Below are 16322 nucleotides of genomic sequence, written 5' to 3'. Positions count from 1 at the left end.
TCCATGAAGAGCAATAAAGCAATAAAGAGTTGTTCCCAGCCCCTTCTGTCCACAGAAATACTCTTTCTTAGGGGATTATGAGGGGTGTCTTCTTCTCAATCCTTCCTTTCTCCACCTACAATTTTTCAGATGGTCTTGTTTTAATTTAGGGGTTTAGGAAGCTGAAGGCCCTCAGCCCCTTCTAGGGTTCACTTCCTAGCTGTAAATTCCAGTGGGCAGAGGTAATGGGCTCAATTTTCTGTTCCAGGAAAGCTCTGCTGAACATAGGAACAAAGAATAGGGGGAAAATATGGAGGAAGGTGGATTAATATTAACTGCCCTGTTTAGAGAAGGCTGCCTTGTGTTGCTGCAAACTTCTGCAACTGCATAGCTGTTAATGAGGTGAAGTCTCTATTAGGAGTGAAAGTCCTTTTGGACTTGTTGAAGGAGCTAAGGTAACAAAGAGAAGAAACTGAAGCCTGGTTCAGTTGTGGAGTAGAGGAGTCTTTGGGACTCCTCTGTGCAGAAGAGGAAATCTAGGCCTTACCATGGAAAAAGATGCAGTCCCTGGAAGACTGTAAAAAGATTGGAGGCAAACTTCCTCCGTGGCTCCATGACAAGGCTTCTGGGCACTGAGATAATATAAATACTGAATAATGACAGCAATAATATGGCCTGTTCCCCCCAGAACAAACAGAAAAAAACCCCAAACCAAAAACCCAGGGGAACAGAGAAGAATATACACTTATGAAAGACAAGGTTAAAATCACTAATGGAAACTTCACAGTTATTTGGAAAGAGACTAGCTCAAGAATTCAGCCACTGAGAATTCAGGACCTTTTGGAGGCATTAAAAAATAAAAAGCAGAGAACATCTGTAATTTTCCAATGCAGATTATGGAAGACCCCGAGTCAGCGGTGACAAGAATGATAACAGCACAGTGGTTTGTTTTCTTTATTTTACCCTTGAGCAGATAACCTTTCATATTTTAGTAGAGCAGTCTATTTTTTAGACACTCTGATGATATTTTTCACTGTGTTGCAAAACTTCCCCTTCTTCTCTCCTCTCTGGGAACAAATCCATCCATATCATTTGACCACAGCATAGTTTCAGAGAAGGCTGCACAGGCCAAAGACATGGCATTTTGTGAGGGACTCTCAAGTATGATAATATACATCATATGCATTGAAAGCTGGCTTGCCTCTAATAATAATGGACAGTGTATTGAATTGGGAAGGAGGTGGAGTGGGATGCTACTGGGAAGTTCTCAGATACAGTGTTGATGTGGGGAGTCATAAAAGAACACAGACAGATAGATGGTGTTTGGTCATGTATGTATTAGTAAACCAGAAGATCATTTCTGGGCATCTTGTTACTAGAAAGAGTGAATACAGGTTAGGTGTGATGGCTGCCCATTGGAGATGTTATGATCACAAGGTGGGATTTCTGAAAATACCTAAAGCAGCAAGGCATCTGACTCCTATTGAAATTCAATGGGAGTTGGATGCCCAATACATTTAAATCTTTTTTAAAATCTTACCTAGAGGCCACAAATATTGGAAGAAATAAAAAGGGAGCACAGCTAGAAACAACAGGATAAAAATGTTTAAAGGGATATTTAAAACAAAAAGCAAGAAAATCTCCTTCAGATGGAGCTCCCTTAGGCTGCTAAGCAGAGGAATGGTGGAACGCCAGAGCCTATGATATTTCAAATTAGAGTCAAGAAAGAGCTTGTGACATGGTTTTTAGCCTTCTCCAAAAGGGGTTCTCTACTTTCTCCCATCTTGTTTTACATACTGAGGTCATGTGCTTAGGGAGTTTTGCACTTGGAAGAAGGGACAGTAGACCTGCTAGTGAAGTAAATTATTATCCTGGCTCTGACCATACTACTTAAGGGCAGACAACACCCTTGAAATGTAATTCTAGACCAGCCCATTATAAACAGCAATAAAAACATAACATGTGAGGATCAGTGAAAAACACAATACTAAATTACATGGAAAACACAGAGAGGTCAGACAGTTTTAAAAGCCGCTACAGAATGACCCAGTGCCCAGTGAACTTGAGCCCACCAATTTGATACCATGGTTCCAGTTATACATTAACATTTTCAGTCACTTTCTAACTCCTGCCTTGATGCTCCTGCCTACTGAAAAAGCATTTCAAAGAGCCTACACCAAAGGTATGTCTTGATAATACCCTTTTGCCAAGCAATCTAGCTTCAGCATGAAAGATTCCTTTCCTGAACCTCCTTATGTCACTGATGCCAACACATGCCAGCACCTCCACCTCTCCCATTGTAAACTGTAAAATCCTCACACACATTCTACAGTCTTTGATCCTGGGAGACTGTGAACAGTCCTCTGAATTGTCATGCACTCAGCTATCAGTATTTCTAAGTAATGACTCCTATTTCCCACCCACCCCCCAAATCCCACCCCCCAAATCCCACCCCCGTTTTGCCTCTCTTCTTTCCTTTGTTCTTGTGGAATCTAGATCCCCTGCAGACAGTAGGTGGTTCTTCCAAAAGTTCAAAACTGGTTTATAAGGTCAGATTCTCAAAATCCCCAATCCAGGATGCTGCCAACATGAGAAACGCCACTTGTGAGGATCATGAATGGGCACGCTGATACTAATTATATCAGGTACTACAAGCTATGGACCTTTTTTAAACAGCTCAGAGTGCAAAAGACTTCTGAGAAATTATATTAATTAAAAATGCCATTGTTCAGGATCAGATTCAGCATTACATACAGCAGGACATGCTGCTGCTTAAGCCAGCAAAATAAAAAGGAGCAGATCGCTGTCATCTCTGTGCAATGAGAATATCACAAGAATTTTTTTTCTCTATATTCCCATTAAGCTAAATCAGCAGCAACCTCATCTATTTCTGGATCAAATGTAAGTTTTGTTATCACTGGGCCATGGCCAGGCTCATAACAACTGGCTTCTGGCTTCCACTTCTGGCTTCCAAAATGTTAAAAGGAAAGTTTAACAATAATAAACCATTGCATTTAACTGGTGACATTTGGGGACCAGACTAAATTCTTTAGTGGATGATACCACAGAAGGATTCTGTAGATGAATAAACCAAATACCATAATAAGAGTCGTTCATCTTTAACACTGATATAGCTCTTTGATGTGGTGGTTTCCCTCGTCCCACTGGATAGCCAGTTGCATGCTACGCCTCATTGCCATATATTAGGATCTGGTAGCAGAAGAATGTTATCCCTTTTGGCAGGTACAAGCATGAAAGTCATGGAGCATAACTTGTGACAACTGATGAATTGTTTGCTTTTAAAGTATGTTCCTCATCGGGCATTTGAAGAATGTGCTGTGTGGTGACACATATGCTATGGCACTGGCGGGTGCAGTGATGATATGTGAAGTGGCATGCATGAAATGGGAGACTTCTGCATGTGAAAGAGAGAACAATGGATCAGTGCCGTGTACCAATTTCAAATGCAACTTATACATGTGGGTGGGACCTTAAGTGAAGCCTAAAGAAATCTAAATGGGGACTTGGAGTTTGGATGAGGTAATGCCTTATAGTGCAAGAAACTGAGCTTATAGTATTTCTCTACTACTTGATTCACAGTAGAGGCACTCCAGGCCCAGTACTCTAGTTTCCATTCCTGTTTGACTGAAGTACAAGGATTTCCACTCCAGCTGTTCTACACAGTCACCTCTGCTGGCACATACACATATGATGCACCAAGGAGGTATCCCTTGGGAAAAGTCCTTCTAGAGGAGCTGCGCAAGTGCTGTTCAGTCTGGGCCTTTTGACTTTGTGTCCTTGGTAGTGCAGCTCTCCACATCATCCAGCCCCAGAGTACTACTTTTGTTGCTGTCTCTTAAATCCTGCTCTACCTCTTTCTTTTTCTTCTTGCAGCACTGGCAGAGGTCATTAGAGTTCTCTAGCACATTGATACAAATGTTGATGACCAGTGCTAGCCAAGCCATGCCAAAGAGGATCCACAGAGATATCACATTCTTGTACCAGGCTGGATAGGTACGGTCTGGATTCATCCCTAGAAAAAAAGAAACCAACGCACTTAAAGATGGGACCAAAAGTGCCTTAACGCTCAAGCAGAAGCACTGGAAAACAAACCTATTTCATGGATACATAAGCAACAGACCCAAAACATTACAAACAGTAAATGTTACCATAAAGAAGAAAAACAAACTTCCATAAGATCCAGTATAAAAATAAATGGGCATGAATGTGGTTAAATTGATATAGTCCTGTTCCAGTGATATTTGTTAAGAATTAGTTTACTGTAGTAGGATGGTTGTGCATGCTTGAAATACCCTGTTCCATTGACAGGTGTTTCTGCTGGGAAAAGGCTAAGAGGTTTATGCTTACTAGGTGCAGAGAACTTGTTCAGTTTTCTAGGATATATCCAAGCAAGTCTTTTGCAATGAGATGGGATCTCAGGCATGAATTGGGCAGTGCTCAGAGGGGAACTGCAGGCACAGCCAAGCCAAAGGAGAATGTTTGAGCTGAATGTTATGTTACCTTTGTTTGATTTATTGCTTACTTAAAATTGTAAGTTGTTTTTTTTTTTGGGGGGGGGGGGAGGGAGGCAGGGCCTGCCTTTATCATCTGTTGCACAGTACCTAGAGTAATAGGGTTCCCATTTGTATTACTGTACAATCAACAGATATATTAAAACCAAACTCCAAAGTCTGGCTGTAACCAATGCATGAAATATAAATGAAAAGTAGATCGGATATCTGCTTACAGATTCACACACAAACAAGATGAAAAGCACAGAGAACAAAGTGCCTGGATTAATGTTTTCACTATCACTGCTTAGCTTTTAGCTTTCATTTTTAATGGGAAGGTTTGTCATTTTCAGCACCAATGATGCAAACATGAGTAAAAAGAACCCAAAATGTTAGAATTAAATTAAAGACACCAGCAGAGGAAAGCTGTCAGGAACCTCTCACCTGTGACAATATCAGACATGGGACTGAAACATGTGCACACATAACTGAACTAGTTTTTAACCAGTTAGAGCAGGTACTGAGAATGGTGTAGCCATGGAAGCAGGGAGCTTAGTGTGAACTGCAACATCCATCCAAAATATTGGGTGCATACCCTGGAGTGAGACTGTGCTGAGCTCCCTGCTGTTGCAGTTCCACTGCTACTGTTTCCAGAGCTAATCTGCTGAAAGCTGTCTCAGGGATGTCTACAACAAACTGCCACCATGCCTTTGCCTATACTTTTGTCAACAAAACCTATGCCTAAAGATTTCCATCACTGAGGTACCTGAGCACAAAACAAGAGTTATAAAGAAAAGAAAAATCCAGTGTATGCAATAAAGTGTTTTTCTGTTTTTCAAGGAGTGTGAGTGTATGTGAATGAACATGCCCGTGTGTTTCTATTACCCATTTGTTTTTAATGGGAAAGACTTTATCCAAAAGGTGTGCCCCGTGTTTTAGTATGAACACAGTTAGACTTGGGTTCAGTCCCATTTCTTTTGGCAAGGGGCTCTGGCTGCTGGGAACACTCTACCCAGTGACTGGCAGTCTAAAACTAGATGTGTCTTGACCTACATTATTGAATGCAGCTGTCTTGGGTGGAGACAGGTGGAGGTGGTCACAGTCTCTTAATGGCTTTGCAGATTAGGATCATGATGAGGCAGAATGCTTCTGATACTAAGCATCTGCACTGGAATGCACCAACATTTCAGTCTCCAAACACTAACTACTAGCAGCTTGGCATTCTGACTAGGTAGGACCTTTCAGAGGCACATCTGCACCTCAGCAGCAGCCTATTCCAGCCAGGACAGCACCAAGCATGACCAAGTCACCCACCCTTCCAAACTCAGAAATTCAGTGTGAAAGATGCTCCACAGTCATCCTGCCAGGGTGGAGGTCTCAAGAGCATCAGCAGAGGGAGGCCCTGAAGCAGCCTAACTGGTATGTTTCTGGGTTCACAGAATGGGTGCCAGGACTTGGGGGATGTCACTGTTGTAATGTACACCTGCCCTAATTCACACTAGGGTCAGAGTGGCTAGAGGTCAAAGGGTTGCTCACCCACCTTGAAATCATCAGCTGCCTCTTCCTGCCATGCAGAAGAATCACTCTATGCAGCCTGGTTATTTCAGTTCTATGACTTGTATTTGGCATGAATGATGAAATCCCAGTGACTTACCAATCACGTAATCTCCAAAGCCTATTGTGCTGAGGGTGATGAAGGAATAGTAGAATCCTTCTTCATAAGTCCAGCCTTCTATGGCAGAAAACAGTAAAGGCGGTAGCAGGAGGAACAGCAACAAGCCAGTAACCAGTGCACAGGTCCTTGTCAACAGGGTGGCTGCCTTCTGGTATGACAGAAAATTATAAAAACACCAGCTATAAGTCTGGAAGGGTGGAGCACTCAGAACAGGGAGGGTGAATTTGTTCTTACTCAGCATGATGCTGGAGTCAACAGAAATATAGATCCTGTCTTGATTGGGCACCGATGCTACGAGATATGCCTGGCTTGCTTTATTAAGCACCAACTCCAGTGACATCAGCTGAGTTTCCTGGGCCAGGGGCAAAGAATTTTGTCCATGCTAGGTAAAAGTAACTTTTATATAGAGACATCACAGACCTTCTGCACAAATTTCAGTCCAGTTAGAGCTGTATAGCATTTATATCCTTTGACAGGATTACAGTGCCACCACTCATGATGGCAAAAATCCCTTTGAGAATATTATCCAATATCTCTGTGACATCTACAGCTGTTACTTACATAGGAAACTAGTATTAGGAATTTATTTAATGAACTGTTAGCTACTTCTACTGAAGTTTAACAGCAGGTGACAAGAAGTAGCAGCCAGTACCCAATGACAAGTCAGACTGCCATGGCTCACCAGCGGTCCCTTGACCATAAATAGAAAAAACTTTTCCTATGCATATCATGGTTGTCAGAACTTATCACAATAGTTTCCTGTTGACAAAATTTATAGTTTTCAAAACTCATTAGGGCTGGGAGAGTAGCCTCTGCCTCAGAGAAAAATTCTTTTCCACCCCAAATATAAGCTGCATTTTTAAGATGTTTGGATATGAAACTTCTGATGTCCATATGAAGGATTCAGTACCTGCATGTCAGGGAGGAATGGCTCTCTACATTAGCTGGTAAGCAACAGCAGAGAAATAAATAGCAAAAGAATAGGCAGAATTGGATTTTATTTAGAACAGTACATACTATACTTAATGATGTAAAATGTTAGTTTAATTTTGAATGAAAAATCTAGAAACTAAAACAAAGCACTCAGCTCATGCCCTAGTTTAGGTCAAATGAGTATCTTTGCAGCTTCACATCTGCATGTCACTGAAGCACAGATTTTGGCACAGTTCAATATGATTTGCAAACCCTATGCCAGTAAGACTCAGAACAGGAAGAGTGGGGTGTGCCACTGCTGATAAATGATATTGACAGAGAAGTGGGAAAAAAGGTGGAAGCAGGTCCAGGTCAGATCTGGAACAGCATGTTTTGCTGGAAGTCAGAACTGTGCCATGCTAGCAAACCTGGAGAGGAAAGACTATCCTGTCTTTGGCTTAAGCCAATATCTTGTTATCAGGAGCACTAAATTCACAGCCACTTTCAAGCTTACTCAACCAATGCTATCTGATTAGTCTGGAATATAATTCCAGTTGAAGTTAATGACAAGCAGTTCAAATGTCAGGGAGTGTGAAAAGCAACTAAACAGTGGCAGCTTTATTGCCATGAGGGAAACCATTCATCAGAATATTATACCTAACTTGGCTGCCATAAACTAAGATTAAGGCATACTAATCAGTGTTTCCCTTATCATTCATGTAATTAGGCAATGTATCCTTGCTAGCAAGAGCATCTGAAAAACTAGACAATGTCTTCATCTTAATTTATGGCCCTCATGCTTATGGCCACATTGCTTACCTTCCAGTGGAACTTCTCCTGCAGATGCCTGGCACATTTGTGAACACCAGAGAGCATCAGCTGCCCAATTCGGTTTAGAACAACCAAGTTCAAAGGGATCCCAAAGAGGGCAAAGACAATGCATAAGATTCTAGCAATTGCGGTGGTGGGGCTCAGGTTCCCATAGCCTGCGGGGAAACGAACAAAGTGGTAAATCCTGTGCCCCTCCACTTCTATTGTTCCCACTCAACTAGACCTCCATCTTCTACAAGAGAAATGGGAGAAGGTCACTGCTCCAAAGGGACCCTTCTATATATAGCTTTTATTACTACCCATTGTTTATAACATCCTCTCAGAAGCTGGAAAATAAAATTTCTTTCCCTGCCAATTTCTATTTTCCATTTCCATGTGCCAGTCACTGAATTTCCCGCCCTTATCCACCACCTGAGCCAGAACATGATATAAACATGAAACTTCTGTTTACTTATTTGAACTGCAAGCATTATTGATATCAGTGTGGCATTGGGAAGAAGGTTTGTTTGGCTAGTGCCTCTGCAGAACCATGCAAAGGTGATCAGGTTCATAAAAGTGGTATTTTTTTCTTTAGCCCCTATACAAAAAGTGGGCTTTTTTTGTTTTAAAGATACAAAAAAAAATCTGGCTCATATGGTCTTTGCCTCATAAAGAAAAAAAAAAGACAACTCACTTGTGCTTGCCTTTGCAGGACTCATGTAAAAACCATGAAGGAGGGAACAGGGCAGAATTTTCAGAAGCACCTATGTGCCTGAGGAACACAAGTTCCAGACATGTAAGGCCTGGTCTACAGCTAAAACATTGTGAGAAATTGCCCTCTCTCCGCACAAGTTTGCATGTATCCACACAAATATTTGATGGCCACTGGCAAAACCTAACCGGTGTTGGTGAATAAAGCCATCTGCCTGAAGAGTGCAAACCTCTAGCTGACACAGAACTGCTGGCTCAGTGCTACTGTGGATATGCCCCAGTGATACAACAAGTGGTGTGCCCAGGGTTCCTATTCATGGTGCACAGTCCCTTCTTCCAAAAGCCTTCTGCCCTATGAATGTGTGCCACCAGCAGAGTAATGAAGTGTGCACATGTTCTGACAAGACAGATGACGAATGCTCTGATGGCAAAATTATGCACTGTAACTATGGCCTAAGCCTAACTGAAAGTCTTTAAAATACCCTGAATGATTTGCTAAATGATTTGCTTTTAAATTACACTGCAATTGACATCAATTGAGACTACAGGTAAGGAACAACTCTTTAAAGAGAGAACTCAAAAATTCCATTGTGGTAATGAGACGGGGGTCCCACGGAAGCAAAATTATACGCAATTGTGTAATGCACTCACATAAGGGGACAAAGTTACAATCATCCAGGCAACCTTAATCGTGATGTTGTTTAACTTTGTTGTTGTTTAAATTTGTACCAGTGGAGTCACAGCACTGTTATTACCTGATGTAACCCCCTGAGGCAAGTGTGCTGCCTTGCACAATGTGGGATTTGGTCCTTTAAGTAGGTTGTATTACTATATTCCTCTCTGAATATTAGGGGACTGTACCCAAAGGATTTGTACCAGATCCAAAAAACCAAAGCAGAACACAGGATAGGGAAGGCACCTGTCCTAAACAAACCTGCTCCTGGCATCTCACAGGGACATTCAAGAGGGTTAATCCATGAGGGTTAAGTGAAGGTCTAAATTTGGAGTGCCTTAGTTAAAACACATCCCTGTGTGGATGTTCTCATTCAGAAGTAAAGTTCACTGTAGCTTAATTCTGCTTAGGAGGCGCATGCTAAGGCCATTTTACTCAAGACACTTTATTTAACTTGCTTTAAATTCACACCTTCCGGTGACTCGATTAAACTTGTGTGTCCCTGTGTATACATGTGCACTTACACTGCTTCCGTAAGGGATGCATTAGCAATGGGGGTTCCTCAAGAAGGAATGAATACAGTGATAAGTGACCCTCCCATTTTCACTATAAAGCCCAGCTGCAGTTGGCTGTTTTACACAAATGAACTGAAGTCTAACTGGGTGAAATTCATTCTGCTGAAGAGCAATTTGGAGGAAAAAAAGTGATTTTGTTCATCCCAAAACTTTCTGTGAACTGCCTGTGCATTCATGCAGAAGTTTTAACTACAAAAAAAACCAGGGATATGGTGAGAGGTTAGCTTTTCATAACAATGTCGTACTTCTTTCCAATAGAGCAGTAGCTATCTGAACAAGCATCTCTCAAGAGTGCAGTATCCAGCTTGTTACAGGTCGCAGTCTATAAAGAAGTGGGGAGACTAGAGTCTCAGCATCCCCTGCTGCCACAGTTGCACTGGAAAAGAACTGGATCTCAGGTGTCTGGCCTCCTGCTTGAGCTATACAAGTACTAGACTACTGAGTATTCTGAGACGCGGCTCTACTTCGTATAAAACAATAAAGTAATGAGAGAGGAAGAGAGACTGAAAGACCTTCTTAGCTTGGTTGTTGAGGAACTCGCATGGAAAGTGGGAGATCTGGGTTCAAGTTCCCACTGGCAGAGAAGGAAATTGAAGACAGGTCTCCCATATCCAAGGTGAGTTCTGTAGACACTGTATTATTGGGTAAAAATGAGGCAACGTCTCCTCCTCTGGCAGTTTTATGGAAATTTAGCTTCTCATTTCCTTTGCTTTTCTTACAAGTACCCAGGGCCATTTCATTTCAGGTCAAATGAAACGTTTCAATCCAACACAATTTGGGGGATTTCTTTAATTCTATGTGGATGGAGAGAACTCTCTTCTTAAAAAAAACAAAACAACAACCCCCCCCCCCCCCCAAACTTGGTGACTGAACTGAAAAACACCCACACTTTTGCACAGCCTTAATCTGGATCTCACAGGTTGCTGGCAAGTTGTCTAGACAATGGGAAAGATTTTCAAGTGCACAAAGAGCAAGCAGGAATCCAACTCCCAATCCTAGTAGGAATTAGGTCCCTATTGTCTCTTTTTACCTTTAAAAAACTCTCTTAAGACTACACGAGAGAAATAAATCCCACCATCTTTTCACATTTCTGTGTGGCTCTTCTGTGCCCGGTTGTCACCAATGCCAAGTCAGCATTAAGAGGAGCCATCTTTAGCATTTATACAGCTATAGAAGTTGAAGTTCTGACATAGTCATTATCACTATCTTTAAGCAAGGATTTATACAGACTGTTGTGTCAGTACCCCTTATTTGTTGCTTCTGAAGAAATGAAACAATATTTCCTTTGAAAAGAAGTGGTGTATCTGTCTGGATTCACATTGGTCACTGCTTTTAAAGGGAAGTAGTGCAAAGGCACCCAAATATAGCCAAGCCTGCCAAACAATCGTCTTTAGTTGACAAAAGATCAAGGAGGATATTGCAGATATAAAAGGAAGCAATTAAGAAAATCCAGGAGCACAAATGTACAAAGGAAAATAAAAGGATGAGGTTGGGTGGTAGAGCTGGTCAACTCTGCCAACTCCAAGCAATCAAAAATCATGAATCAATCTCCAAATATACCATGAGATTGAGCTAAAAAATGAGTGTTTTTTAAATAAATTTGGGTTCTGTACCAGTCTTCTGGTCCTTCATAATTCAAGTTTTCAAACCTTTATGGACAGGCATGAGCACTAGACACTTACTTTTGGGGAAGAAAAAAAAAAGGAAGGTGATATTCTCATATAATCACATGGCTCCAGAAGCTGGGACTTTAAGACACACACTAAATACAAGAAAGGACCAGGAATTTGAAGCAGGTGCACAAGCTGGTACAGAACCAAAAGAGGGTCTCACACAAGAAAGAGAAAGTGTGGTGGGTGAGGGCAGTAGATGTGATGGTGGAATTTTGCACACATGTGAGAGAAGCCAAGAACTGACATGAAAGATAGCAAGAAAACAGTATTGCAGGTGGGAGACCATCAAGGCCTAAACTGGGAGTTGGCTGCAGGGACAGAGCGTGGAGAGGCTGGAAAGGATAAAGCAGCAAGGTCTAATGGCAGCCTGCACCTGAGGGGCACATTGCATCCAACTTCTACTCTCATTCAGTATCCTCTGATCTCTTAGCCTCATGGCTTCTTTCATGCTACTGCTTCTTGGGACAGTTCCTACCTATCTTGTCTTCCTAACCCTTTCTTAATCCCCTCTTTTTATGGAAAGCCTCCTACACTAATCTCCCCATGCTGGTGTCTAGTACAGGGGTGGGCAAAGTCTGGCCTGCAGTGGCCTCCATTTTCTAGCAGCCCTGCACACATTCCTGCAGCCAGCAGAAGCCCCCTCATCAGTGCCATGACAGTGTGGGGCCAGAGTTTCCATGGGAATCAGCTCCAGCATTGCTGGCAGGGCGCAGCTGGACAGGGAGCTGTTCTGGGGCTGGGATCTTGCGGTGGTGGTCCAGAGCTGTCACCACTGCAAAATCCCAGCCTTGGCCCTGCAGCAGCTCTCCACCCAGCCACACACCCTGCCAGCGCTGCTGGGGCTGGTGTCCATGGAAACCCTGGCCCTGCGCTGTCATGGCAGCACTGCTACTGGGGTCTCCATGGAAACTAGCTGCAGTGATGTGGGTGGGGCTGCTGGAAAATGGAGTCAGGCCACTGGCCAGATCCACCATTTTGCCCACCCCTGGTCTAGTAACATCCTCCTAGTGAACTCTCAACCTTGTGAGTCATACTCCTCCTCCATTTGACTAAAAGTTCTTTGGAAGGGACCTTGTCTCCTTACACATTTTGAAGAGTCATCCTCATTCTCCGTATGTAGTGATGTCCGGGGTGATGCATCCCTTCTCCAGAACTTCCCATAAACAGCAAGAACAAGGGCTCTCCAACAAAGGATTCTTGAATGAGATTCCAGAACCATTCTCTTGTATCTGCCCCTAAATCAGTGATTCTCACCCAGGGGTCTGGGGTACCCTGGCACTCCATGACATCCTGTGAAGGGTGCCACCAGGCATGAAGAGATAGTTTAGGCATGAAGATATAAGGTGACAAGTGCAGGCTCAGGCCTGCCCCTTTGCGACTGTTCCCCTGTCCCCCCTGCCAGCCCCTGTGACAGGAGGGAAGCACTGTAATAAATAAATTCATTTTTGAAACAGGGTGTGCCCCTCAATTCACAAAAGTTATGGAGGGGCGCCTCAAACCCAAAAAGGTTGAAAACCACTGCCTAAGGTCAATACACTACCACCTAATGAGCACTGATATACTAACACTCATGCCATAGTAGGCCAACACGATTCACAGGGCTTAACCCAGGGATGAACAACATGCAGGGTGTGTGTGCTGCAGTTGGCTTCCTAGCTTCAGTGGTGCACCGTAATTCTTTATTAAATCACTTTACTACTTGAGGAAGGGCTTAAAAAGCAAAACAAGGATTCCTGTGTTATTGCTTAGCAGAAATTTGTTAATCTGCACACATGCCTGCATGTATGGTTGAGTTTCCTGCTTGCAAATGTGCTGGGGGTTCACAACTAAACACAGCATCTCTCAATGGGGGTGGCCATTCATTGTACCTTGCAAGTGGCCCTCAATAAAGTGTACTCCTGACCCAATCCCACCCAAAGCCATTTATATGGACAGCTGTTATAGCATTTGCCATCCACAAACATCCAACACTCATGAGCCAGGCCCTTAAAAATAGTGAAAAAATCTCAGAGATTATAAGATTTCAACAATTATATAAATTATGGTCTTCTTGTTAGGGTCTGATGTTAAAAGTCATGTTTTAAGTTTTCCTGCACAATCAGGAAAGGTACTTTTTTATAAAACCTGAAAGCTGAGCTGTTTACATATTGAGCAATTTCCATCAGACAGAACTTCAAGAGAACACTAGCTATTACAAGAGTCACTTAAAATCATGTGAGACAAGGATTTCTTAGAGTGATATATTTTATTAGACCAACTGCATGGCTGGGATAAAGTTAGACAAGCTTTTGAATGCAAGAGGAAGTGTGTCTTGCATTTGAAAGCTTGTCTAACTTCATCCCAACCACACAGTTGAGTTGGTCCAATAAAAAAGATACGACCCTTAGAAATCCTTGTCTCTTGCATGATTTCTGAACCAACACAGTTACAACATTACTCTTATACTACCAGAAAATCATGAGCATGTGCAACACTGCTCTTGTCTGTGGAAGAGAGCTAGTGCATGATTTCAGATTTCATAGAATCATAGAAGTAGGGTCGGAAGGGATCTTGTAGATCTTCAAGTCCGACCCCCAGCCTGGGCAGGAGAAAAACTGAGCTCAAATGACTCCAGCCAGGTAGGCATCAAGCCTCTTCTTAAAGACCCCCAGGGTAGGAGCCAGCACCACTTCCCTTGGAAGTTGGTTCCAGATCCTAGCCGCCCTGACTGTGAAGTAGTTCTTGCGGATGTCTAATCTAAACCTACTCTCCAACAATTTGTGGCCGTTATTCCTTGTTATGCCAGCGGGTGCTAGGGGAAACAAAGTCTCTCCCAAACCCTTCTGGTCCCCCTAGTGAGTTTTTGCCACATCAGATGCCAGATTTGCCGCATCAGGTCCCCAAACATTACAGAACATGAATTATAGACACTACAATCATCCATACTTTGGTCCGTCTTGGAGGCCACAGGCCAAGGGCTTTTCTACACATGGACATTGCTGGTACATTTGAAGAACTATATGCCTCCAGTGTGGATAAAGCAGCTCTATCACTATAAAGGTATTTAATACCAACACATCTATTCCCATGTTGGAAAGGCAATGAGCTACACCAGAATAGGCACCTTCATAATCAATATAACTGTGTCTACACTAAATATAGTAACAATATCAGTATAACATTATACTCAACAAAAATAGGTAATCAGCCCCCAAATGCAGAACTTAGTGGCATTAAATAGGCACTGGGTAACTTACTGAATCCTGATTCATACCCCGTCTTGCTTTCTTGCTTCCTAATTTTGTATCTACTTCTGCAGCTCGGAATCATTGTAGCACTTGGTCAATCTAAACACCCTACTAATGAAAGAGAAGCATTCTAAAACCACTCTGTCAAAAAATCCTTTGTATCCTTAGGCACGGAAGCTCCTGCCTGAATCACAGCAGAAATGGGAGATAAAAACCACACACAAATAATTTTAAATAATCCTTTCCTCCTATTAATAATGAGGCTAAAAGTGTCAGCAAAACACCATGGCTGTGTCCATACAGAAGCATGCACTTGCAGCAGCACAAATTTGTGCTGCTTCTTTTTGCCACTGCATATTCCCTTTCACGTGCACTGTGGTGCAGGGCAAAATGTTCTGCTTTGGGCAAACTGCCTGTTCCTCATTTCTCTCAGCTCCTGGCATACTGGGGGAGCTAGGGCAAACCTATAGGAGAGGAGACACTCTGGCTGGCAGCCACAGTCTCCTTGGAGGGCCCAGCCTCCAGTTGCTCCAGCACACAGTCCTGTAGCTTGTCCCACACTGCTTTTTGTTGCCATTTGTTTTTTTGATACCAGGAGTCCCTTGTGCCAAATTTTGGCACCATGTTGCAAACTTACACCATGTCTAGCGGTTGCACATACACCTCAAACCGTACATCCACACTTGTCTGGACATGCCCCATTAATTCATTCATATTCCCCTGGAGCCCTCCCACCATAGGAGGCCTCTGGCTCCAGCTGCGATTCAAATGGGGCACTGCTTCTGTTAGCCTACTCTCATTTACAAAAAATAAAACAGGGAACAGATTTAGTTTTTAGGCTTTCTCCTCACTGGTATTTCTCTGTTTCAGAAAGAATGTAATGTTACAGTCATTATCTGATTAAGAGGAACTGGCTCAACCTAATTTAGGTCATGGGGTTTTGGTTAAAATATATATTTTTTAACTCTTAGGTCATAACAAGCTGGCATCCATAAATAGATATGGTTTCTGTTTAACACTGGACCATCCAGTGTTTTCACAAAGAGTTATGCAGACTTGTTCTATCCATTGAAAGTACCAACATAGTGTATAAGTAGCCACAGTACCCAAGCCCCTCACAATCTTTAATGCATTTCTCTTCAAAACATCCCTGCAGGGCAGGAATGTACTACTGCCTCCATTTCATACATGGTGAATTGAAGCACAAATAAAAGAAGTCTGTAGTGGAGCAGAGACTTGAACTGAGGTATCCCATCACCTAGGTGGGTGGCTTTAATCAGATCTCTCTCTGACCTTAAGGAAAGTGCAAGTGCCCATGTGCGTAACAAAGGAGAGGCAAATGCACACATACAAGTGCACAGTCAAAGAGAAAGAACAGTGCATGTACTTGCATCTCTGTTTATAAAACAGGCTAGCTCACTCTTACACTTCAAGTGTTCTTCTGAACAGTCATGATAGACGACGAAAGTGTCAGCATGGCTGTACCCCTAGTAATGCCACTATATAAACCTTAAAAATGTTTCAGTCTAGGACGCTGCTGACCTCTTTAAAAAGACCTTACTAGAAAAGGCAAGTC

The 16322-nt window shown here is 42.6% G+C and overlaps 1 protein-coding gene across 1 annotated transcript in view; it reads right to left on the bottom strand.

Annotated features, from left to right (window-relative positions):
- Nucleotides 1-919: 919 nt before the first annotated feature.
- Nucleotides 920-16322, bottom strand: part of KCNK17 (potassium two pore domain channel subfamily K member 17) — a 37941-nt gene continuing 22538 nt past the window's right edge. Inside the window, exons 3-5 of the mRNA XM_019549621.1 lie at nucleotides 7897-8063; nucleotides 6145-6313; nucleotides 920-4012 (exon numbers count right to left, since the gene is read on the bottom strand). Coding sequence (XP_019405166.1) covers nucleotides 3750-4012; nucleotides 6145-6313; nucleotides 7897-8063 — 599 coding nt within the window. The 3' untranslated portion in view covers nucleotides 920-3749. The remainder of the gene's footprint in view (nucleotides 4013-6144; nucleotides 6314-7896; nucleotides 8064-16322) is intronic.

The sequence above is a fragment of the Crocodylus porosus genome, unplaced genomic scaffold (genome assembly GCF_001723895.1).
Source record: "Crocodylus porosus isolate Cpor-Errol unplaced genomic scaffold, CroPor_comp1, whole genome shotgun sequence".
In the NCBI taxonomy this organism is placed as follows: Eukaryota; Metazoa; Chordata; order Crocodylia; family Crocodylidae; genus Crocodylus; species Crocodylus porosus.
Note: the sequence above shows the minus strand (reverse complement) of the source record. Positions and strands in the feature narration are given on the sequence as shown.